The following is a 23,114-nucleotide window of genomic DNA, read 5'->3' as shown; positions in this document are numbered from 1 at the left end:
CCCATCCCTCCCCACAAGCCTCTCACCCCATCCCTCCATTCCTCCCTCGCTACCCCCATCCCATTCATCCCCCCCCACACCCCAGCCCATCCCTCCCTTCCTCCCTCCCCACCCCCATCCCATCCCTCCCCACATGTCCCACCCCATCCACCTCTCCCCACCCTACCCCCATCCCTCCCTTCCTCCCTCCCCACCCCATCCCTCCCCACACACCCCACCCCATCCACCTCTCCCCACCCTACCCCCATCCCTCCCTTCCTCCCTCCCCATCCCATCCCTCCCCACACGCCCCACCCCATCCACCTCTCCCCACCCCACCCCCCATCCCATCCCTCCCCTCACACACCCCATCCATCCCTCTCCACACACCCCATCCATCCATCCACCCTCCCCACACGCCCCGCCCCATCCCTCCAGCCGTCCCCCACGCACCCATCATCGATCCAACTGGATCCATCTGTGGAGCTGCCCGAGGCTCAGGCCCCAGGGCTCTGGCTTAGCCCTGCTGCTCTGGGCCGGGATTGCCCCTGACTCATTCCCCACCCCCAGGTGCTTCCCGGATCCCAGCGCTGCCCCCCACGCGATGGCGGCTCCCCGGATCCTCAGCACCGTCCTGGCCCTGCTCAGCCTCCTGCTGCTGCTGGTGGCCCTGGGCTCCGACCACTGGCGGGTGGCCACCAGCCGCCTCGGGTCCCTCCATGAGGGGCTGTGGAAGAGCTGCCAGAATTCGGTGTGTGAACAAATTTCTTCAGCATCAGGTAAGGGCAGCCCGGCTCCACCAGGGAACCCACCGCTGCCACCAACCGGCACCATCGGACAGGTCTGTCCCTGGCTGTGGGAGGAAAGTGGGGGCCAGTGGTTAGAGTAGGGGGGCTGGGTGTCAGGACTCCTGGGTTCTCTAACCAGTTCAGTGCAGTGTTGTTTATTTAACCCAATCCTTTGCTACAGTCTCTTTAAAGGTCACCAGGGCTTTCACACTGCTAGGCATGATCGCTGGGTTTCTCTCCTCCTTCGCTCTCCTCGCCTCGTTCCTGCGCTCCCACCTCGGCTCCTTAGCTCTGACCCTGCTCTCCTTCCTGGGCAGCTTCAGCGCAGGTACGTCCCCCCTTCCCCCCTCCCCCAGGAACTCATCTCCCCCACAGCCCCGCCTGCCACAGCTAGCTGAGGGGAACCGAGCCCCAGCCTCCCCCCTCCCCGAATCCTGCCCTGGGTTCTGGCAGCTCCCCCTGGTGGTGGGATGGGGCTGGGACTGGGACTGAACGTGGGCCGCACTGAGGGGTGTCCGTGCTGTTCCCTTTGCCCCAGGGCTCTGTGCCATGATCGCGCTGGCCATGTACACAGGGGAGTTCGCTGGGGCTGTGAATGCCGCCCACAGCCAAGTCACCTTCGGCTGGTCCTTCGGCCTCGGCTGGGCCTCCTTCCCCCTCTTCCTCATCACTGGTGAGTGCAACATTGGGGAGTGTCAAAAGGCAGCTGCTTCTGGGGTGGGGTGTGGGGGCTGGTTATACAGGGACCCCTCGCCCGGTGCTAAGATGCAGCCACCTCTGGGGTGGGGCACGGGGGCTGGTTATACAGGGACCCCTCGCCCGGCGCTGAGATGCAGCCACCTCTGGGGTGGGACACGGGGGCTGGTTATACAGGGACCCCTCGCCTGGCGCTGAGATGCAGCCACCTCTGGGGTGGGGTGCAGGGGCTGGTTATACAGGGACCCCTCGCCTGGCGCTGAGATGCAACCACCTCTGGGGTGGGGTGCTGCGTACCAGTAGATGATGCTCCCATTGGTCCCATTGCTGCTCTGAGCCCATTTCTCTTCTCTCCCCCCAGGTGTGGTGACGCAGGTCGCCCACCAATCCTCCTAGAGCCGAGTGTGGGGCCTGTGCTGGCCCCGGGGATGGGGCCGGGAGCCGTGCGGGCCGGACAGAGCGTGCAGCGTCCTGGGACCAGCAATGAGCCCCACCCCTCCCTACCGCGGAGGCCTCTGCCACCCCCCTCCGCCCACCTTGTTCCATGGAGATTAAAGATCCTGTTCCCAAAGACCCCTCTCTGGTAATTTATTCCCCCCCCCCCCGACTCCCCTCACATGTCCATCAAAGGACTCCTGGGTTCTCTCCCCAGCTCTGGCAGCGGAGTGGGGTCTGGGGCTTAGAGCAGGGGGTCTGGGAGCCAGGACTGCTGCTGGGCAGGGAATGGGACACGGGGCCTTTCCCCTCTAGGGGGCGCCAGCTCCCATCCAGGGAGTGGGGGGGGGGGGGTAATCTGGCTGGCTCAGGGGTGAGGAATGGCCTAGTTACCGTAATTACTCACAAAGACGTGCAGCCCCACAATAAGCTGCCTTTGACGAAGTGGGGGATTTTCTTGTTTTTTCCTTGGTTTTCCAATGGTTTGCATGCTGAGGGGGTGGGACTCAGTTTCCCTGCGTGTTACTGGTTTAACGAGGTGATGGGAGAGGGAGTTTGGTGTTACAGAGGACCAGCGAGGGAACTTGGGACTCCAATGGCTGGAGAATGGAGACCCCAGCGACTGGTGACCTGGTGACCGGGAGGCCCAGCTCGGGAGTCGCAGACGGTTGTGGCCAGTGGGAGGACAATGGGCTTCAGGGAGAGGACCCTGGTGACCTGACCGACCAGTTCCAGCCAGAGGGGCCAGAGGACAGAAGAGGGGAGAGGAGGCCCAGGTGACCCTGTTTACCTGGAGAGAAGACAATGGACAGAGAGGGGGCCTGGGGCCAGTGATATCAGATGCCGAACTGGGAAGCAGGGGGGCTCTGGGCTGGAGAGAGGGAGCAGGCAGAGCCCACCTGGATGCAGAGGAGACTTGGATGTGCTGTGCTGAGGGAGGCCAGGCCTGAGGCCCTGAGAGTTTCCTGTGCTGGGTTCAGACACTCAATAAACTCTCCTGTTTTATGCTGGCTGAGAGTCGCTTCGGGCTAGAGAACAGGGTGGCATTATTCCCTCTGGGAGTGGAGGCCCCGGGGGGGTCCAGAGCGAGGGGACTCCCTGAGGGGGCCCACGGCGAGAGACAGGCGTGCTAAGGCTCAGAGAGGTGCGGTTCCAGGAGGTGGAGGGGCTTAACCCCTGAGAGAGAGTGGACCCCCGAGAAGGGCTGTCGCACTGAAGGGGGGTCCCCCCAGGGATCGTACGGGGCCAAGAGTGGGCACGACCTGGGAGTCCGTGACAAGCTCCACAGACTGATCCAGCTAGATGGATGATGAGAGTGTGTGGGACGGATGGAGGGATGGGGCAGGGCATGTGGGGAGGGGTGGATGGAGGAGTGTGTGTGAGGATGGACAGACGGACGGACGGATGGATGGGGTGTGGGGAGGGGGGGAGGGTGTGTGTATGGGGAAGGAGGGATGGGGTGAGGCATGCGGGGAGGAATGGGTGGGTGGGGGGAGGGATGGGATGGGGGTGGGGAGGATGGATGGGGAGTGGGCAGGATGGATGGGGGGGTGGGATGAGGTGCGTGTGGGGAGGAATGGGGCAGGGTGTGTGGGGAGGGTGGATGGAGGGTGGGGAGAGGGATGGGATGGGTGGGGAGGGCTGGAGGGAGGGGGCGGGGTGTGTGGGGAGAGCTGGAGGTGTGGGGGAGGGCTGAAGGGATGGGGGATGGGGTTTGTGGGGAGGGAAGGTGTGGGGCAAAGCCCAGACTCCCCCTCTTCCCCCAGCACTGCTGCCTCTCACCCCCTGCCCTGCACCCGCCGTATTTATTCCTCCGTTTGCTGCTGTGTCTTTTTGTTACTGGACATTAAACGTGGCTTTTAAGGTCATGAGCCTGTCATCATAGTTACTGAACTGGACCCAGGAGTCCTGGCTCCCAGCCCCCCCCCCCCCCGCTCTAAGCCACTAAACCCCATTCCCCTCCCGGAGCTAGGAAGAAAACTCAGGAGTCCTGGCTTCTCCCCCTCCCCATTCTAACCACGACACTTCAGAGGTGGCTGCATCTCAGAGCCGGGCGGGCCACATGGCATAGCTATGCGGCTGTTCCCGGCTGTCCCACCCCAGAGATGGCTGCATCACAGCACCAGGCATTATTTAACATGACCCTCTTCCCAGTGCTTTGGTACCCCTGGGCCTGGGCAGTGAGTGTCCAGCCACAGCTGAGTGGCTCGAAGAGCGAGGGGAACCCCTGAGGGAAACCGAGGCAACATAAAACTCTTCAGCCCGGGGAGGAGCTGGGAATGGCTTTTATTTAGCTGCAGCAGTGAAAGGGTTAACACAGGCCGACCTGCTCCGCATAACTCTGTCTGGAGCAGTAGCTGCCTCTCAGGTGCACTAGCAGATTGGCCCCAGGCTGAGATGGGGGGAGAGGAGTGCAGCCCAGACACAGCCAAGGACAGTCCCTGCCCCAGCTGAGATCAGGGCCCCGTTGTGCCAGGCGCTGCCCACACACAGCGAGAGACCATCTCCAACAAGCTCACAGTGTAAGTAGCCAAATGCAGTGATATACTCCCCATGTTACAGCTGAGAAACTGAGGCACAGGGGGGGGGGACTTGCCCAGGGTCACACAGGCATTCCGTAGCAGAGCTGGGAATAGGTCCCAGGTGTCCAGCGTCCCAGGCTAGCACCTTAGCCACAAGGCAGGCTGGATATCCCACCGCTAACACCAGTCTCTCTTTAGCTCACTCCCTGCAATGACCCTGTCCCCCTCTCTGGCCTTAGATGTTGGCGTAGATGTGTTCCTCTGTGAATTGTTCCCCGTCGCCTCTCTCCCTGTAACATCTTCCTCCTCCTCCTCCTCTTCCTCCTCTCCCTTTCTTCTTAAGGGCTCCCCCTTGCCCGGTGACGTCCTGTGTGGGGAGAGACCGGGTTAGCTGGGAGAAGTGGCCGCCATGCCCAGGGGAAAGGATGGGAGGGGATGCCAGTGGGGGGTGCTGGAGGGGGAAATCCCAGCAGAGGGGGATTCTGGGAGTGGGGGAGGGGGATTTCATCAGCGTGGGGGCTGGGGTAGGTACCGGGGGGGTCTGGGATAAGCCGCTGGAGGGCCGGGAACCCACCTGTCTGTAGGAGGGCGCCGTAGACGCTGGCTGCTGATAGGAGTTACAGACCTGCCTGTCTCCGGTCCCTTGGCACTGTCGGGCCCTGGCGGGGACCCTGCTGCCCTGCCTGGGGTGAAACCATCATCAACATCCTGCCTCTAGGCCCATCGAGCCTGGTGTCCCGCCTCCTCCCTCCTGCCCCGATGAGACCCACGGATCCATCTATCCCGATATCCGCCCACCCCACTGTCATCCCAAAGCAGCAGAGCTGCATGTGGGGGGAGCCCAGGGCTGGGCTAGCAGGGGCTGTGGGTCGGGAGTGAGGGGCACCAGCAGAGCTGGGGGGTGAGCCCAGGGCTGGCACACCAGGGGGCTGTGGGTCGGGATTGAGGGGCAGCAGGTGGAATTTCACACTTCCAAGGAGCGATAGTTGATCTTGGGGGATCCATTTTTCCCCCCATTCCAGGCTACAGTTCCCACCAGATCCTTCTCCCGTCCTGCCCGAGTCTCACCTTCCCTTCACGACTTTCCAGGCCACTGCAGCCCCGGCACCAACCAGCACGAGGCTCCCACCAGCCGCCGAGGCCACCACGAGTGTCCGGGAGAAGCCCGCTGCAAACCAACAGCTGGTGTGAGCGGTGGGATCGGCTGGGCGGCGATGGGCCCTACAGGGCTTGTAATGAACTGGTGGGTACGGCGCAGGGGGAGGGTCCCCTGAGCAGGAGAGCGGCCGAGGGCTGGCCTAGCCATGGGGACTGAGCCCCCTTCCCCACCTCTCCAGGGAGGCGCAGAGGTGAAAGGGGCAGGTGGGGACTGTGTGACTTATACGTGGGTTGCCATCTGTCTAAGTGGCTGGCACATAGCACCGTATTTCCTCACATATACATCTCTGCCTGAAGACGAAGAGGCCACTGCTTTTAGCTAATGGCAAAACTGGATCCCATGCCCAGCCCCCGCCGGTCCCCGCGGTCACAACAGGCAGCGCGGCCTGGCTCTGCCCATGGGCATTGGTGGCAGCGCAGGACATGTTGGCCAGGGCCCTGGCTGGGCCCCGCAGCTCCCCGCTCACGGCCGGGCCCCGCGCCCACAAGGTCACTCACAGCTCAGGGCCCTCGAAGTCCCCGTGGAGGGTGCGGTTGGGCAGGCGCCACTCGAGGCAGGGTGGGGGGTTACCCTCGGCCACACAGTGACACGTGGCCGCTCCCCCGGGCCTGTGGCCCCGCACCGTGCAGTTCCCCTGTGGCAGCAGCTCCAGCGGGTCTGCAACGGGACATGGGACGTGTGGGGGGATTTGCCTCCTGGGACCCCAGTGCCCTCCTATAGAACCCAGGAGTCCTGGCTCTCAGCCCACCCCCCACTAGACCCCACACCCCTCCCAGAGCCAGGGATAGAACCCAGGAGTCCTCGCTCTCAACCCAACCCCTGCCACTAGACCCCATGCCCCTCCCAGAGCCAGGGATAGAACCCAGGAGTCCTGGCTCTCAACCCAACCCCTGCCACTAGACCCCATGCCCCTCCCAGAGCCAGGGATAGAACCCAGGAATCCTGGCTCTCAACCCAACCCCTGCCATTAGACCTCACCGCCCCCCCCCCCGGAGCCGGATGGGGTCACTCACAGTGGACCTGGAGCCGGACGGCTCTGCGGGTGCAGACCCCAACCACGGCGGGGTACGTGACGGTGCAGACGAGCTCTTTGCCGTCATCCCCCGGGGCCGGCGTGAAGCTGAGCACGGAGCTATAGGAGAAGCTGCCGTTCGCCAGGGCAACCGAGACGTTCCTGGCTGTGTAGTCAAACCCCCCTGTCCAGGTGATTTGGGGAGGGGTCCCAGAGCAGGTCCCCGGAGCCTGGCAGGTCACATTCACCAGCTGTCCAGAGAGCAACACCTCAGGGACAACCAGCACCGGCGGCTTCGTCAGCTCTAAGCAGGCGACACCATTAAAATTCAACTCAGTGGGGAATTACTGGGGTTAATCCCCGGAACTCCCTGCCCCTGGGTATTAGTGGGCTTAACCAGTGGGACTCCCTGCCACTGGGTATAAGCAGAGTTAATCCTGCTGAGCTCTCCAGGGCCCCCCGGCCTCACTGTCACGTCCACCAGCGGCTGGGTCTCATGGTAGGTGTATTTAAAGTCTCCCTTCACAAAGCGGAAGTAGTAGCGGGCCCTGTCTCCAGCTCTCACGTCGCTGATGCGCAGGGAGCAGTCGTCCGGGGCGTCCCCCACCAGGCTGATTCGGCCCCCAGGCTCCCACAGGGCCCTGCCGGGATCTGTGGTGGCCACGGCCGGGCCGGTGTCCCTGTTGTCGTCCCTGAGGAACCAGTATTTGTAGGCGACCCCGGAGGACTCAAAATTGGCTGTGAAATTACAGGGGAGCAGGATGCAGAGACCCTGGTGGGCCGTGACGCGGGACGGGACCTGGATCCGATAGACGGGCGCCTGGCAGAGCCGACCTGCAGGGAAACAGACCAGCTCTGCCGGTGCCCCTCAGTCCTCAGCCCCCCCGATCCACCCCCACCCCCATACAGAGCTCTGTCAGTGCCCCTCAGTCCCGACACACAGCCCCCCTAGATCCACCCCGCCCCCACACAGAGATCTGCTGGTGCCCCTAAATCCCGACCCACAGCCCCCGTAGATCCACTCCCACCCCCACACAGAGCTCTGCCGGTGCCCCTCAATCCCGACCCACAGCCCCCCTAGATCCACCCCGCCCCCACACAGAGATCTGCTGGTGCCCCTAAATCCCGACCCACAGCCCCCGTAGATCCACTCCCACCCCCACACAGAGCTCTGCCGGTGCCCCTCAATCCCGACCCACAGCCCCCCTAGATCCACCCCGCCCCCACACAGAGATCTGCTGGTGCCCCTAAATCCCGACCCACAGCCCCCCTAGATCCACCCCCACCCCCACACAGAGCTCTACCAGAGCCCCTCAGTACCAACCCACAGCCCCCCTGATCCACCCCCCACCCCCACACAGAGCTCTGCCGGTGCCCCTCAATCCTGACCCGCAGCCCCCCTAATCCACCGCACCCCCACACAGAGCTCTGCCGGTGCCCCTCAATCCTGACCCGCAGCCCCCCTAGATCCACCCCGCCCCCACACAGAGATCTGCCGGTGCCCCTAAATCCTGACCCACAGCCCCCCCAATCCACCCCAGCCCCCACACAGAGCTCTGCCGGTGCCCCTCAATCCCGATCTGCGGCCCCCCCGATCCACCCCCTCCCCCACACAGAGCTCTGCCGGTGCCCCTCAGTCCCGATCCGTGGCACCCTGATCTAACCCCACCCCCACACAGAGCTCTGCTGGTGCCCCTCTGTCCTTCTGTGGGGTGAGAGAATAAAAAGACACCAACAAGGGATCTAGTGGTTAGAGCTGGGGGGGGGAGGAGTGGGAGCCAGGACTCCTGGGTTCTCTCCTGGCTCTAGGAGGGGAGTAGAGGGCTATTGATTAGAATAAGGGGGGCGTGTTTCCAAGTCACTGACGGGTGCCGGCTCTGATAACGAGACTCGATTTCTCGGGTGGGTCAATATTTGCCTTTATTAGCAGTACCGGGTTTACGATGGCGCCGGGCCCAGGCTCCAAAGGGGCCCCCGCCCGGCCCGCTCTGATTGGGCTGCAGTCGAAAGCACGGCCAGCTCTTCTCCGCCCCACCCCCTCTGTCCCGCCCCAGTGGCAGCCAAGCTTCCCCCTCCTCCGCTTCCCCCGCCGCCAAACAGCTGTTTGCCGGCGCTCCAGGAGGGAGGGGGAGGAGGCAGGGGGTGGGGGTCTTGGGGTGGCAGATGGAATTGGGGGAGGATGGAGCAAAGGCGGGGCCCCCGCACTCCCCCTACCCATACCTCCCCCACTGTGAGATGCTCAGGGCAGGGGGTGGGGCGGGAGGCTGGGGGCTGGGAGCACCCCTACGATACCAACCCACACCCCCAGCCCCCTGCCCTGACTCCTGCACCCCCCCATCCCTACCTGCACCCCTCACACCAAATGGGAGCTGCCCCGGGTAAGCGCTCCACACCCCAACCTCCTGCCCCAGCCCTGAGCCCCCTCCCTCACCCTAGCTCCTGGCCAGACCCCGCACCCCAACCCCCAGCCTGCTCCTGCACCCTATCTCCCTCCCAGACCCTGCACCCCCAGCTCTGAGCCCCCTCCCTCACCCTAACTCCTGGCCAGACCCTGCACCCCAACCCCCAGCCTGCTCCTGCACCCTATCTCCCTCCCAGACCCTGCACCCCCAGCTCTGAGCCCCCTTCTGTACCCCAACTCCTGGCCAGACCCCGTACCCCAACCCCCAGCCTGCTCCTGCACCCTAACTCCCTCCCAGACCCTGCACCCCCAGCTCTGAGCCCCCTTCTGCACCCCAACTCCTGGCCAGACCCCGCACCCCAACGTTTTTTACATTATTTTATAAAGCGCTTTTATCCAAAGCGCTTTACACTAGTTAGCTAATGGTACAAACACTATTTGGAAAGATCATTAAGTGGTTCGCCGAGACCCCCAGCGATTTTCAAGTGGTCTGTGGAAAAACAAGTTAGACGACAAGAACAATCAAGGTACCGCACTTTATTTTCATTTACTTGCTATTACTTATAGGAGGAGGAGGAAGAAAAAAAGAATGAAAACTGGGGGCGGGGGGAGATAAAAAATAAAATAAAATATATGGAAATATACCTATCTCATAGAACTGGAAGGGACCCGGACAGGTCATCGAGTCCAGCCCCCTGCCTTCACTAGCAGGACCAAGTACTGATTTTGCCCCAGATCCCTAAGTGGCCCCGTCAAGGATTGAACTTACAACCCTGGGTTTAGCAGGCCAATGCTCAAACCACTGAGCTATCTTTTTCTTGGTTGGGTCCTAAAGAGGGGCCCCAAAAATGAAGCTGAGCACAGGGCCGGGGGGGGCCCCACTAACCCTAAATCCACCACTGGGGCTGACCCCTCCCCCACTGCTCCCCACGCCACAGGCAGGGGCTGCCCCCACCTCCCCAAGATCCGCATGCCGCTGCCAGGATCTGGGGCTGCCCCCTCCCTCGCCCCAGCTCCCCACACCACTGCCAGGGGCTGGCCCCTAACCCCCCCCCCCCAAATCCATTCTGGCTGGGGCTGGGGCTGGGACTGACCCCCCAAGCCCTGCTGTCTGACCCCTCGCGTCGCCACCCCACACACACACGTTTCTCCATGCCCTGCTAGGGGGGTGCGCCGGACTTTTCTGGTAAACTGGGCATTTGTTCATTGGCTCTCAGCAACTGATCGGCTGGTGAGAGCAAACGGGATAAATGCCCGTTTTTGTCAGAGAAGTCAGGACGGCCGGGACAGAGCTTAAAAAGGGACCTGTCCCGGCCAAACGGGGACGTATGGCCACCCTGTCTCCAGGCAGGTGGGTCCTGAGGGAGTCCGGCCAGGGCAGGGCAGACCTTGGCCTGGCTAATCGCGCCACTCCCGAGAGGCCGGAGTGATTCCCCGCCCTGGCACTGGACCGGCCTCGGCCACGCTGCCAGCTCAGCCTGGCTGGTGAGTGGCCAGGGGGCAGCGTGTGAGGAAGTGGGTCTCTGGAGGTGGAGGGGGGCTGCTGGGCAGTGGGGGGGTCTCTTGGGGGTGGTGGGGGAGGTCTGTGTGTTGGGATGCTGGGCAGTGGGGGGTCTGAGTGGGGTGCTGTGTAGTTGTGGTGGGGGGCTGTGAGGAAGTGTATTGGGCAGTAGTGGGGGTGCTGTGCCCGGGGGGGTGCAGGCCGCTATGCATTTGTGGTGGAGGGGCTGTGTGGGGGGCTGCTGGGCATAGGGAGTCGGGGGCTGTGTGGCCCAGCCTGGGCCCAGCCCCGAGGGGAAGGGACACCCTGGCAGCACAGGGCCGGGTGGGCCAGTGTGCGTCTGGGAACACCACGCTATGCCTCATTGCCCCTGACTGGCCCCTCACTCTGGGGACTGACTCCACCACCCCCGGGCCATGCTCCTTTGCCCCTATGGGGGCCCACAAATATGTTCGGCGCCGGACCCACAAAAGGTTAATCTGGCCCTGTTTATTAGCCGGTGAAAGAGGAAGCAGGTTTGGGCCGTGAGCCAAGGGCTTGTGCGAGGGGAACTTTTACTAACCAGCCCCCCTCTTCCTGCACATCTCATTCTCCCCACAGCTCTGCCGGTGCCCCTCAGTCCTGTCCCACAGCCCCCTGCTAGCCCAGCCCTGGGGTCTTCACAGCTCTGCCAGTGCCCCTCAATCCCGAACCACGGCCCCCTCCCAGCCCAGCCCTGGCTCCTCCCTCCCCACAGCTCTGCCAGAGCCCCTTTAGTTCCCCAAACCATAAATTATTTGTCCAGTATCAGGAATTTCCCTCCCCCACAAGGGGGGGTGCAGCCACCCTGAAATCCCCCAAACTCCCCCCTCCCCAGTGTTTAAACCAACCAAGGGGAGGAACATACCAGGAACCAAACTGCACCAACTCGCCATCTGCAGCTTCATGTGGTTTATCGACGTCCGAACAGCCCGAAGCACAAACCAAGCTACCTACTGAAGAAACCGCAACCTAAGGGCTGTTCTCCATGTTTGTCGATCAAACGTTTCCTATTTAGTGACCGTGCAAAGGAAGCCCCTGGTGCACCTCTGCCCACAAAGCTTACGCGGAAGGAAAGCGTCTCGCTGCTACAGCGGGGAAAAGTGGAGGCGCTTGGTTTGCCCGGCCCATCAGCAAAGCCAGTGCTGACGAGCCCAGTGAAAGGGCTGCAAAACACCAAGCGTCTGGTCTGCAGGAAACCTCTGAGCCAGTCACGGGCACAGGCAGATTTAGAAGCACTTAATGCTGGAGACACAGCGCAGTTTGTGTCACACCCCAACGTGAGGCCCATGTGAAGTGCGTTGTCACTTGTTAACGCTGAATGTGGACGCTGGCTTTGAACAAGACCGGCAAACGCTCCCGATCTTTCTGCAAGAAACGCAGCTGGCTGGCTAGAAGCAGCAGAGCAACAGTGAAAGACTCAGGAGCTGGGAAAGTGAAGAACTCTCTCCCGCATTCAGACAACGTGCAGACATGGCTGAGAAATGCACCGTGCAAATGGGTGTCAAGTACGAAGTCACTGCGGACGTTCTCCAGATGGCCGTGGGAGGCCAGTCGATGCATTTCTAGAGGTTCAGGATAAAGACGACACATCGGCCGCATCTCTGACAACCCACATCTCAGAAGAGTTAAATGCTTGTCAATTGGACCCCAAAGAGATGCTGCTTCTGCATCTGATGGAGCTGCAAACTTCTCTGGAAGACCTTGTGGAGTGCAAGCTTTGCTCAGAGCAAGGTATAATCCTAATGTCTCCTATACACACTGCAGAGGCCGTTTTAACTTCAGGCTCTGGACAGATAATGGAGCAAATAATTAAGCAATCAATTTGCAAACACATAGAAGACAATAGGGTGATAAGTAACAGCCATCATGGATGTGTCAAAAACAAATCGTGTCAAACCAGCCTGATAGCTTTCTTTGACAGCGTAACAAGCCTTGTGGATAGGGGAAAGCGGTAGATGTGGTACATCTTTACTTTAATAAGGCTTTTGATACTGTCTTGCATGACCTTCTTATAAACAAACTAGGCATATACAACCTAAGTGGGTGCATAACTGGTTGGAAAACCATTTCCAGAGAGTAGTTATCAGTAGTTCACAGTCATGCAGGAAGATCATAACGAGTGGGGTCCCACAGGGATCAGTTCTGGGTCCAGTTCTGTTCAATATCTTCATCAGTGATTTAGATCATGGCATAGAGAGTACACTTATAAAGTTTGCAGACAATACCAAGCTGGGAGGGATTGGAAGTGCTTTGGCGGATAGGATTAAAATTCAGAATGATCTGGACAAACTGGAGAAATGGTCTGAAGTAAATAGGATGACATTCAATAAGGACAAATGCAAAGTACTCCACTTAGGAAGGAACAATCAGTTGCACATATACAAAATGGGAAATGACTGCCTAGGAAGGAGTGCTGCAGAAAGGGATCTGGGGGTCATAGTGGATCACAAGCTGAATATGAGTCAACAGTGTAACACTGTTGACAAAAAGTAAACATCATTCTGGGCTGTATTAGCAGGCGTGTTGTAAGCAAGACATGAGAAGTAATTCTTCTGCTCTCCTCTGCGCTGATTAGGCCTCAACTGGAGTATTGTGTCCAGTTCTGAGCACCACATTTCAGGAAAGATGTGGACAAATTGGAGAAAGTCCAGAGAAGAGCAACAAAAATGATTAAAGGTCTAGAAAAAGGTCATAGATCATGAGGAAATTTGTTTTTAAAATGGGTGTGTTTAGTCTGGAGAAGAGAAGCCTGAGAGGGGACATGAGAACAGTTTTCAAGTACAAGTACATAAAAGGTTGTTACAAGGAGGAGAGAGGTAAATTGTTCTCCTTAACCTCTGAGGATAGGACAAGAAGTAATGGGCTTAAATTGCAGCAAGGGAGGTTTAGGTTGGACATTAGGAAAAACTTCCTAACTGTCAGGGTGGTTAAGCACTGGAATAAATTGCCTAGGGAGGTTGTGGAATCTCCATCATGGGGGATTTTTAAGAGCAGGTTGGACAAACACCTGTCAGGGAAGGTCTAGATAATACTTAGTCCTGCCATGAGTGCAGGGGACTGGACTAGATGAGCTCTTGAGGTCCCTTCCAGCCCTACAATGCTGTAATCTATCCAACTAGAACTAGTATGAGCTGCAGAATCTTGAAAAGACATTTAAAAAGCCGGAAATTCAAGGTCTTCATTATACTCTTTTTCTCAGCAAGAGTCCAAAAAGCCCAAACGTCTTGGAGAAAATAGAAGATGCTCCAGGACTGAAGTTCAAATTAGTCCAACCTGGGAAAACCTCTTTCCTCACCGAAGAGAATGCCGTGTTCTGGGGGGAGTCGCCGTCTGCCTGGTCAGAAGCAGGAAGGAAGGAGCCTGCCGTGAAGGCCTGGCAGAACCGGGCACAGGAGAAGCCACCGATGGGGAACTGACGACATTTAACAAGGGCAAACTTACAGCAAGAAGCCAAGAAGGCTGGAGCTGTCGTGCTTCATAGAAGGCTTGAGTAGCCAGCTCTAATGTGGCTGATGGTTTTACAGCATGAGTTAGAGCTAATAAAATGGCCATGACTATTTCTCAGCTGTTACCAGGGTGCCATTCAGCCTCCCCTCGCCCTCACGGGCTCACCCCTCATCCCCTGTGACTTCAAACAGCCCCCCCCCCCCCCCATTTCAATTCCTGGGGAAAATGCTGCTTTGAAATCACATTCTCCCAACAGCTCTGCCGGTGCCCCTCACTCCCGACCCGCAGTCCCCTGTTAGTCCAGCCCTGGACTCCACACACCCCCGCCCTCTGCTAGAGCCCCTTTATTTCCCCAAACCATAATTTATTTGACCAGTATCAACTCTTAGAGCAGGAGGCATCTGGAACCCAGGACACCTGGGTTCTTTCCCCAGCTCGGGGGATTCCTGCCAGCCCAGCTGTCTCTGCGGTTGTTCTCTTACCCTGGCAGAGGAGTGCGAGGATGATTTCAATGCAGAGCTTGGTGGAAGGGGGCATGTGGCTGGCTCCTGGCACCCACATCCTCCCGCTCCGCAGCTCCGGGGGGGACTCACGGGCTCTGTGATTTGCTGCTCTCAGTGGGTCCCAGATCGCTGCATGCTGCTGGTGGGAGAGAGGGTGGGGAAATGACCTAGCAGAGCAGGGGAGTGGGATCTAGTGGTTAGAGCGGGGCAGGGCTGGGAGCCAGGACTCCTGGGTTCTAGCCCTGGCTTGGGGAGGGGACTGGGGACTAGTGGTTAGAGCGGGGCGGGGCTGGGACTCACACACAGGGTCTGTCTGTACTTACCCAGGGCCCGGGTGATTCTGCGCCCAGCCCAGCGCTGAGCGGGCACCGAACCACAGCTACTGCAACTCCCCCCTCCCACAGGGAAACCACATCCTGCCAAACCCGCCCGGCACCAGACAGCGCAGACCCACGGGCCCCTCTAGTCCGGCGTCCCGCCTGCCCCCCAGCCATGTGCACACAGAGCTGGGGGCAGTGCCCTGTCTCTGCGTCCCACCCCCACAGCCTGTGCGCTCAGCCCCTGAGCCTCCCACACCCCGGCTCTGGTTTTCACACCAGCTGCTGGGAATGTTCACGTCTGACCGGGGTGGTGCTGTCCGGGGTGCGAGCTGGGCTGGGGAACAGCCGTAGCCCCTCCCCGCTCCAGCCCAAGATGCTGCGTTGCTAGCGACCTGTCCCCCCTCCAGCCTCCGCCCACACCCAGTCTCCAGCCTGTGGCTTGCACCACTAGCCGGCTCCTCATGAATTAAACTGCAGAGCGACCCCAGCAAGTGCTCGATCCCTGCCTCCCTCCAGCTCCCCGCTGGAGATCTGCCTCGTGCACGGCCCGGTCCGCTCCCGGTGCCGGACGGGTCTGTCAGCTCAGCAAAGGCCAATGTCCTGCCCCAGCCCTGGAGTCCCCAACTGCGGTTCCCACCCACGCCGGTGTGGAGGGAACATTAACACAACCTGAGTCACTCCAGCACGATTTGTTGCATCCTAAGCTGTAGTTCATTTCACAGGCCTGCTGTCATTGCAGCCTGAGGCCCCCTCCTTCCTCAGTTCATTGGCTTCAGGTGTCTCCTGGTGGTTTCGGTCGACACATGGAAGAAGAGGAGAGGTAAAATGCAGGGCACTATCCCTTGTTTTCATACCGCTGTCCTCTTTGAGGAGTCCCCCAGCTGGGGTGCAGGCGACAAGCAGTGGATGTGGGATTTGAACTGCCACAGCGATGAAATGTACATTTCTTGTTTATACCTCTCCCCGCCCCACCCTGGCTGGACAATGGCTCGTTAACACCTGTCTGGGGCCTGCGTGCCTTTGTCTCTGAAAAACTGGTGCGTGGGCGTTACCCAGAATTACAGTAACAATCGTACTGTAGAATCTTATAACTTCATCCACAGTATTGCTACCCGTATTTCAGCAGGACAATAATGTTCAGCAGATTAGGGGTCCTATAAAGGTAGCCAGCCAGTCAGGCAGTGGTATAGACAGCTGCAGCAGCACAGGAGCCAGCAAACAGATGTAAACAGCGGAGTTTCAGTGGGAGTTTGCGGGGGAGACTAAGAGAGCTAGGCAGAGGAATAGACAGGCTCGTGAAGGGAGGGGGTTGTGTTCTGTGGGTGTTTTGGTGCCCGTTGGGGGTTTGTTTTGCTGTGGGTGGTGGGGGTTTGGTTTGGTTTGTGTTTCCCGGACTAACAGGTTTTAGGTGGGAAGGCTATGACCGATACAGAGGCAGCAGTGGAAGACACAATGAGGATGACTGGATGTGGAAGCTGCAGCGTGTACATGATCCTGGAGGAGGTACCTGAAAAGAGTTCCGTCTGCATGAAGTGTCCCCTGATAGAGCTGATGGAAGAAAAGAGCCAAGGATTGGAGATGCAGGTGGAAACTCTGGTTGAGTTTAGAAGGGGGTTCGAGCAGATGATGGAGCAAAGACATGAGGAGGCTGAAGGGAAAAGCTCAGACTTGCAGATGGAAGCAGGACCAAAGAACTCTGAGGGGAGACTGCTGGGTGAGGAAAGTGGACAGTGGAAGCATGTGACTAAGAGAACCAGGCAGAGGAAAAGACGGGCTAGTGAAGGAGAAATAGAGCTCAGGAACAGGTTTGCGGAGTTGGAAAATGAAGAAGGAGCACAGCAGGTGGTCGCTGAAGGTGAGAGGGCAAGGAAGAAGAGAAGAGCAGCTAGTCCTATAGGAAGAGGGGAAGAGTCAATGGAGATAACACTGAATATGAGCCCCAGGAGGATATGGGATGGGTTGCGGAGGATTCCAAGGGACAATAGAAATCGAGAGGACTTGCAGCCAGAGGGAGCAGGGGATAGACTGGAGAATCGCACTGTTACCAGGAAAAGGCAGGTCTACGTGATTGAGGACTCCTTACTGAGAAGAATAGACAGGCCTGTAACTAGAGCTGATCCGGAGAACAGAAGGGTGTGCTGTCTGCCGGGTGCTAAGATATGGGATGTGGACCTGAGGCTGAAGAGGATCCTAACGGGAGCAGAAAAGAATCCGCTGATTGTCCTTCATGTGGGAACAAATGATACGGCTAGATTCTCGCTGGAACGTATCAAGGGAGACTATGCCAGGCTGGGGAAGACGCTTAAGGAAATCGAGGCTCAGGTGATCTTCAGTGGGATTCTGCCTGTTCCTAGAGAAGGGCAACAAAGGTGTGACAAGATTATGGCAATCAACAGATGGCTCAGGCTGTGGTGCTATAAGGAGGGCTTTGGGATGTATGGCCACTGGGAAGCATTCATGGACAGAGGACTGTTCTCTCAGGATGGACTTCACCTGAGTAAGGAGGGAAATAGACTTCTAGGATGGAGGCTGGCACAACTGATTAAGAGAGCTTTAAACTAGGAATTTGGGGGAGATGGTTGGGAGATGTCCACGTAATCTCCATGCTGGAATTTAACATTGAGAAAGAAGAAAACAAAGTAAGAAAGGATACAGCCGTGGGTATGAGAATGGACATACGGAGGAAGGGTAGTGTAGATACCAGTCTAATAGGTGATACTGGCGGTAGAATGTCTGGGCCTAATCGGGTAAAGAATGTCAGTGAAGCCAAATGGCAAAAATTAAGATGTTTGTATACCAATGCGAGGAGCCTAGATAACAAAATGGAGGAACTAGAGCTGCTGGTGCAGGAAGTGAAACCAGATATTATAGTGTAGCAGGATGGTCACCCGCTCCGCCCAGAAAGGGGTAAAGCCAGCCCTGGGAGAGGGCTAAGGCTGGGAAGGAAAGCCTGGGCTGATTGGGGAAGGCAGTAACAGCTGGGGCCACGCCCCAATCAGGCCCAGCTGGTCCCTATAAGAGGCTGCGAGCCAGAAGCCCACACAGTCTCTCTCTGCCTTCAGAGAGAGAAGGCCCTGGCTGCTGGGAAGCTCAGGGTGCCTAGAGTGAGGCAGGGCTGGGGAAAGGCCAGAGGGGCTGGGGAGCTCCAGGCTGGCAACTCCCCAGGCTGCAGGGCCTTGTCCAAGGCCCCAGAGAGGCACTGGGTTCCAGAGAGGGGCAGCAGGTCCAGACCCAACCTTGCCTATGATGAGTGGCTAACACTGCAGTCTGCCCCAGGGAGTGGGGCTAGATGGTGACTGGCAGTAGCCTTACACTGAGGCGAGGTGGGGTTAGTGGGTGGGGGTTCCCCTGGGAGGGGAGACCCTGAGAGAAAGGGGTTACTGCCAGGGGGCAGCAACCCAGCTAAAAGGGCACCGGAGTCCAGGGAAGGACACGGGGGCCAAGCGGTAAGGTGGATCACCAGCCTGCAGAGGGCGCTCCTGGGTCGATGAGTTAATTCCTGGAAGAGACCAGCAGGAGGCGGTGAGTCCACACACGCTTACATGTAGGGATAACAGAAACATGGTGGAATAGTAGTCATGACTGGAGTACAGGTATTGAAGGCTATGTGCTGTTTAGGAAAGACAGAAATAAAGGCAAAGGTGGTGGAGTAGCATTGTATATAGGGTTACCATATTTCAACAATCAAAAAAGAAGATGGGAGGAGCCCTGCCCTAGCCCCGCCCCCATCCTGCCCTAGCCCCGCCCCTGCCCCTTCCACTCCCTCCCACTTCCCGCCCCCCTCAGAACCCCGAACCCTCCCCCCCCACTCCTTGTCCCCTGACTGCCCCCTCCTGGGACGCCTGCCCCTAACTGCCCCCCAGGACTCCACCCCCTACCTAAGCCTCCCTGCTCCTTGTCCCCTGTCTGCCCCCTCCTGAGACCTTCCCCCCATCCTAACTGGCCCCCTAAGACCCTATTCCCTACCTGTCCCCTGACTTCCCCCTCCTGAGACCCTCCCCCCATCCTAACTGGCCCCCTAGGCCCCTACCCCCTACCTGTCCCCTGACTGCCCCAACCCTTATCCACCCCCCCACCCCCAGACAGACACCAGGGACTCCCATGCCCCATCCAACCACTCCCAACCCCCTGACAGCCCCCCCCAGAACTCCCGAACCATCTAAACCCCTCTGCTCCCTGTCCCCTGACTGCCCCGTCCTGGGACCCCTGCTCCTAACTGCCCTCCAGAACCCCACACCCTACCTAAGCCTCCCTGTCCCTTGTCCCCTAACTGCCCCCTCCTGAGACCCCCCCACCCTAACTGCCCCCTAGGACCCTACCCCCTACCTGTACCCTGACTGCCCAAAACCTTACACCTCTAAGCCCCAGACGGCCCCCCCCGAACTCCCGACCCATCCAACCCTGCTCCCTGTCTCTTGACTGCCCCCTCCAGAACCTCCCTGCCCCTTCTCCGACCCCCTGGCCCCCTTATCGTGCCGCTCAGAACAGAGTGCTGCGGAGCGGCGCGCTGGGCAGCAGGGGAGGGGGAGCAGGAGCAGGGGGAGGAGCTCCAGACTGCCGGAGGCCCGATGCGAACGGCCGGCCGGCGATCTGCGACTGCAGGGAGCGGGGAGGGAGAGAGAGGAGGGGAGTGATCTCAAGTTGCAGGGGAGAGGAAGGGGAAGCGGAGGAGGGGCTCTAGAGCCCCGTGCGAGTGGCATGATCCGGCCGGCTGCCCTGTCAGCCGCGCGCGCTCTGCATGGGGGGGAAATCCGGACATTTACAAATTCCCCCCGGACGCTATTTTTAACTCAAAAAAGCCGGACATGTCCGGCAGAATCCGGACGAATGGTAACCCTAATTGTATATCAATGATGAGTAGACTGTAAAGAAATAAGAAGTGATGGAATGGATAAGACAAAGTCTGTCTGGGCAAAAATCACCTTGGGAAAGAAAGCTACTAAAGCCTCCCCTGGGATAGTGCTTGGGTGTGCTACAGACCTCCGGGATCCGATTTGGATATGGATGGAGACCTCTTTAATCTTTTAATGAAGTAAACACTAATGGGAATTGTGTGATCATGGGAGACCTTAACTTCCCAGATATAGACTGGAGGACAAGTGCTAGTAATAATAATAGGGCTCAGATTTTCCTGGATGCGATAGCTGATGGATTCCTTCACCAAGTAGTTGAAGAACCAACAAAAGGGGATGCCATTTTAGATTTGGTTTTGGTGAGTAGTGAGAACCTCATAGAAGAAATGGTTATAGGGGACAACCTTGGTTTGAGTGATCATGAGCTAATTCAGTTCAAACTAGATGGAAGGATAAACAAAAATAGATCTGGGACTAGGGTTTTTGATTTCAAAAGGGCTAACTTTAAAGAATTAAGGAAATTAGTTAGGGAAGTGGATTGGACTGAAGAACTTGTGGATCTAAAGGTGGAGGAAGCCTGGAATTACTTCAAGTCAAAGTTGCAGAAACTATCAGAAGCCTGCATCCCAAGAAAGGGGGGGAAATTCATAGGCAGGAGTTGTAGACCAAGCTGGTTGAGCAAGCATCTCAGAGAGGTGTTTAAGAAAAAGCAGAAAGCCTACAAGGAGTGGAAGATGGGAGGGATTAGCAAGGAAAGCTACCTTATTGAGATCAGAACCTGTAGAGATAAAGTGAGAAAGGCCAAAAGCCATGTAGAGTTGGACCTTGCAAAGGGAATTAAAACCAATAGTAAAAGGTTCTATAGCCATATAAATAAGAAGAACAAAGAAAGAAGAAGTGGGACCGCTAAACACTGAAGATGGAGTGGAGATTAAGGATAATCTAGGCATGGCCCAATATCTAAACAAATACTTTGCCTCAGTCTTTAATGAGGAGCTTAGGGATAATGGTAGGATGACGAATGAGGATATGGAGGTAGATATTACCGCATCTGAGGTAGAAGCCAAACTCGAACAGCTTAATGGGACTAAATCGGGGGGCCCAGATAATCTTCATCCGAGAATATGAAAGGAACTGGCACATGAAATTACAAGCCTATTAGCAAGAATTTTTAATGAATCAGTAAACTCAGGGGTTGTACCGTATGACTGGAGAATTGCTAACATAGTTCCTATTTTTAAGAAAGGAAAAAAAAGTGATCCGAGTAACTGTAGGCCTGTTAGTTTGACAGCTGTAGTATGCAAGGTCTTGGGAAAAATTTTGAAGGAGAAAGTAGTTAAGGACATTGAGGTCAATGGTAATTGGGACAAAATACAACATGGTTTTACAAAAGGTAGATCGTGCCAAATAAACCTGATCTCCTTCTTTGAGAAGGTAACAGATTTTTTAGACAAAGGAAACACAGTGGATCTAATTTACCTCGATTTCAGTAAGGCATTTGATACGGTTCCACATGGCGAATTATTAGCTAAATTGGAAAAGATGGGGATCAATATGAAAATTGAAAGGTGGATAAGGAACTGGTTAAAGGGGAGACTACAACGGGTCATACGGAAAGGTGAACTGTCAGGCTGGAAGGAGGTTACCAGTGGAGTTCCTCAGGGATCGGTTTTGGGACCAATCTTATTTAATCTTTTTATTACTGACCTTGGCACAAAAAGTGGGAATGTGCTAATAAAGTTTGCGGATGACACAAAGCTGGGAGGTATTGCTAATACAGAGAGGGACCGGGATATCCTACAGGAAGATCTGGATGACCTTGTAAACTGGAGTAATAGTAATAGGATGAAATTTAATAGTGAAAAGTGCAAGGTCATGCATTTAGGGATTAATAACAAGAATTTTGGTTATAAATTGGGGACACATCAGTTGGAAGTAACAGAGGAGGAGAAGGACCTCAGAGTATTGGTTGATCACAGGATGACTATGAGCCGCCAATGTGACATGGCCGTTATAAAAGCTAATGCGGACTTGGGATGCATCAGGCGAGGTATTTCCAGTAGTGATAAGGCGGTGTTAGTACCGTTATACAAGGCACTGGTGAGACCTCATCTGGAATACTATGTGCAGTTCTGGTCTCCCATGTTTAAGAAGGATGAATTCAGACTGGAACAGGTACAGAGAAGGGCTACTAGGATGATCCGAGGAATGGAAAACCTGTCTTATGAAAGGAGACTCAAAGAGCTTGGCTTGTTTAGCCTAACCAAAAGAAGGCTGAGGGGAGATATGATTGCTCTTTATAAATATATCCGAGGGATAAATACCAGGGAGGGAGAGGAATTATTTAAGCTCAGTACCAATGTGGACACAAGAACAAATGGATATAAACTGGACATTAGGAAGTTTAGACTTGAAATTAGACAAAGGTTTCTAACCATTAGAGGAGTGAAGTTCTGGAACAGCCTTCCAAGGGGAGTAGTGGGGGCAAAAGACATATCTGGCTTCAAGACTAAGCTTGATAAATTTATGGAGGGGATGGTATAATGGAATAGCCTAATTTTGGCAATTAATTGATCTTTGATTATTAGCAGGTAAATATGCCCAATGGCCTGTGATGGGATGTTAGATGGGGTGGGATCTGAGTTACTACAGGGAATTCTTTCCTGGGTGCTGGCTGGTGAGTCTTGCCCACATGCTCAGGGTTTAGCTGATCGCCATATTTGGGGTCAGGAAGGAATTTTCCTCCAGGGCAGATTGGCAGAGACCCTGGAGGTTTTTTGCCTTCCTCTGCAGCGTGGGGCACGGGTCACTTGCTGGAGGATTCTCTGCACCTTGAGGTCTTTAAACCACGATTTGAGGACTTCAATAACTCAGACATAGGTCAGGGGTTTGTTACAGGAGTGGGTGGGTGAGATTCTGTGGCCTGCGTTGTGCAGAAGGTCAGACTAGATGATCATAATGGTCCCTTCTGACCTTAAAGTCTATGAGTCTATTATGAATTTTCGAATGACACCACCCGAGGCATACTTTGGTCAAGATTTATCGTCATTTTATGAAATGGGGTGAACATGGGGGGCAGGTTGTCACCCTTAAAGCTCAGTCTCAGTGCAGCATGTCGTGTGCCCTTCTTGTGGATTCACAGACACTTCCCAGCCCCCTGAGCCAGCCAGCCCCCCACCTGTAAGGGGGGGGAGTTACAGATTGCATTGTATGTGTCTTTTTTGGCCTGTTTTCAGACCCTTACACTTGCTTTTATTTGAATCTTTAGCTCAGCCTCTGTTAAAGAAAGTTCATTTTGGGTTTACTATTGTTAGGGACCAAATCCTAAAGTTTGTGTTTGTATTATCACTGTTTAGTGTATGTGGGTGGCATCCATGTTAGAATCCAAAATGGAGTATTGGTCATGTGACCCGAGGGTTAGCTAGACTGCTTCCCACCCTTTTCAACGGTTAGCAGTGGCGCAGTGGTAAACAAGGA

At 56.8% G+C, this 23,114-nt stretch overlaps 1 protein-coding gene and 1 pseudogene across 1 annotated transcript; one reads left to right on the top strand and one right to left on the bottom strand.

Annotated features, from left to right (window-relative positions):
• Positions 1 to 583: 583 nt before the first annotated feature.
• LOC135892128 (protein NKG7-like) lies at positions 584 to 2,527 on the top strand. The gene is made up of 4 exons (XM_065419822.1): positions 584 to 758; positions 949 to 1,095; positions 1,306 to 1,440; positions 2,466 to 2,527. The coding sequence occupies exons 1-4, from the start codon at positions 584 to 586 to the stop codon at positions 2,525 to 2,527; spliced, it is 519 nt and encodes a 172-aa protein (XP_065275894.1).
• Positions 2,528 to 4,655: 2,128 nt separating this feature from the next.
• On the bottom strand, positions 4,656 to 14,522 carry LOC135892326 (sialic acid-binding Ig-like lectin 13; annotated as a pseudogene).
• Positions 14,523 to 23,114: the final 8,592 nt, after the last annotated feature.

This window comes from Emys orbicularis, chromosome 20, assembly GCF_028017835.1.
Source record: "Emys orbicularis isolate rEmyOrb1 chromosome 20, rEmyOrb1.hap1, whole genome shotgun sequence".
Classification (NCBI taxonomy): domain Eukaryota; kingdom Metazoa; phylum Chordata; order Testudines; family Emydidae; genus Emys; species Emys orbicularis.
This window is presented reverse-complemented; position numbering and strand designations above follow the sequence as displayed.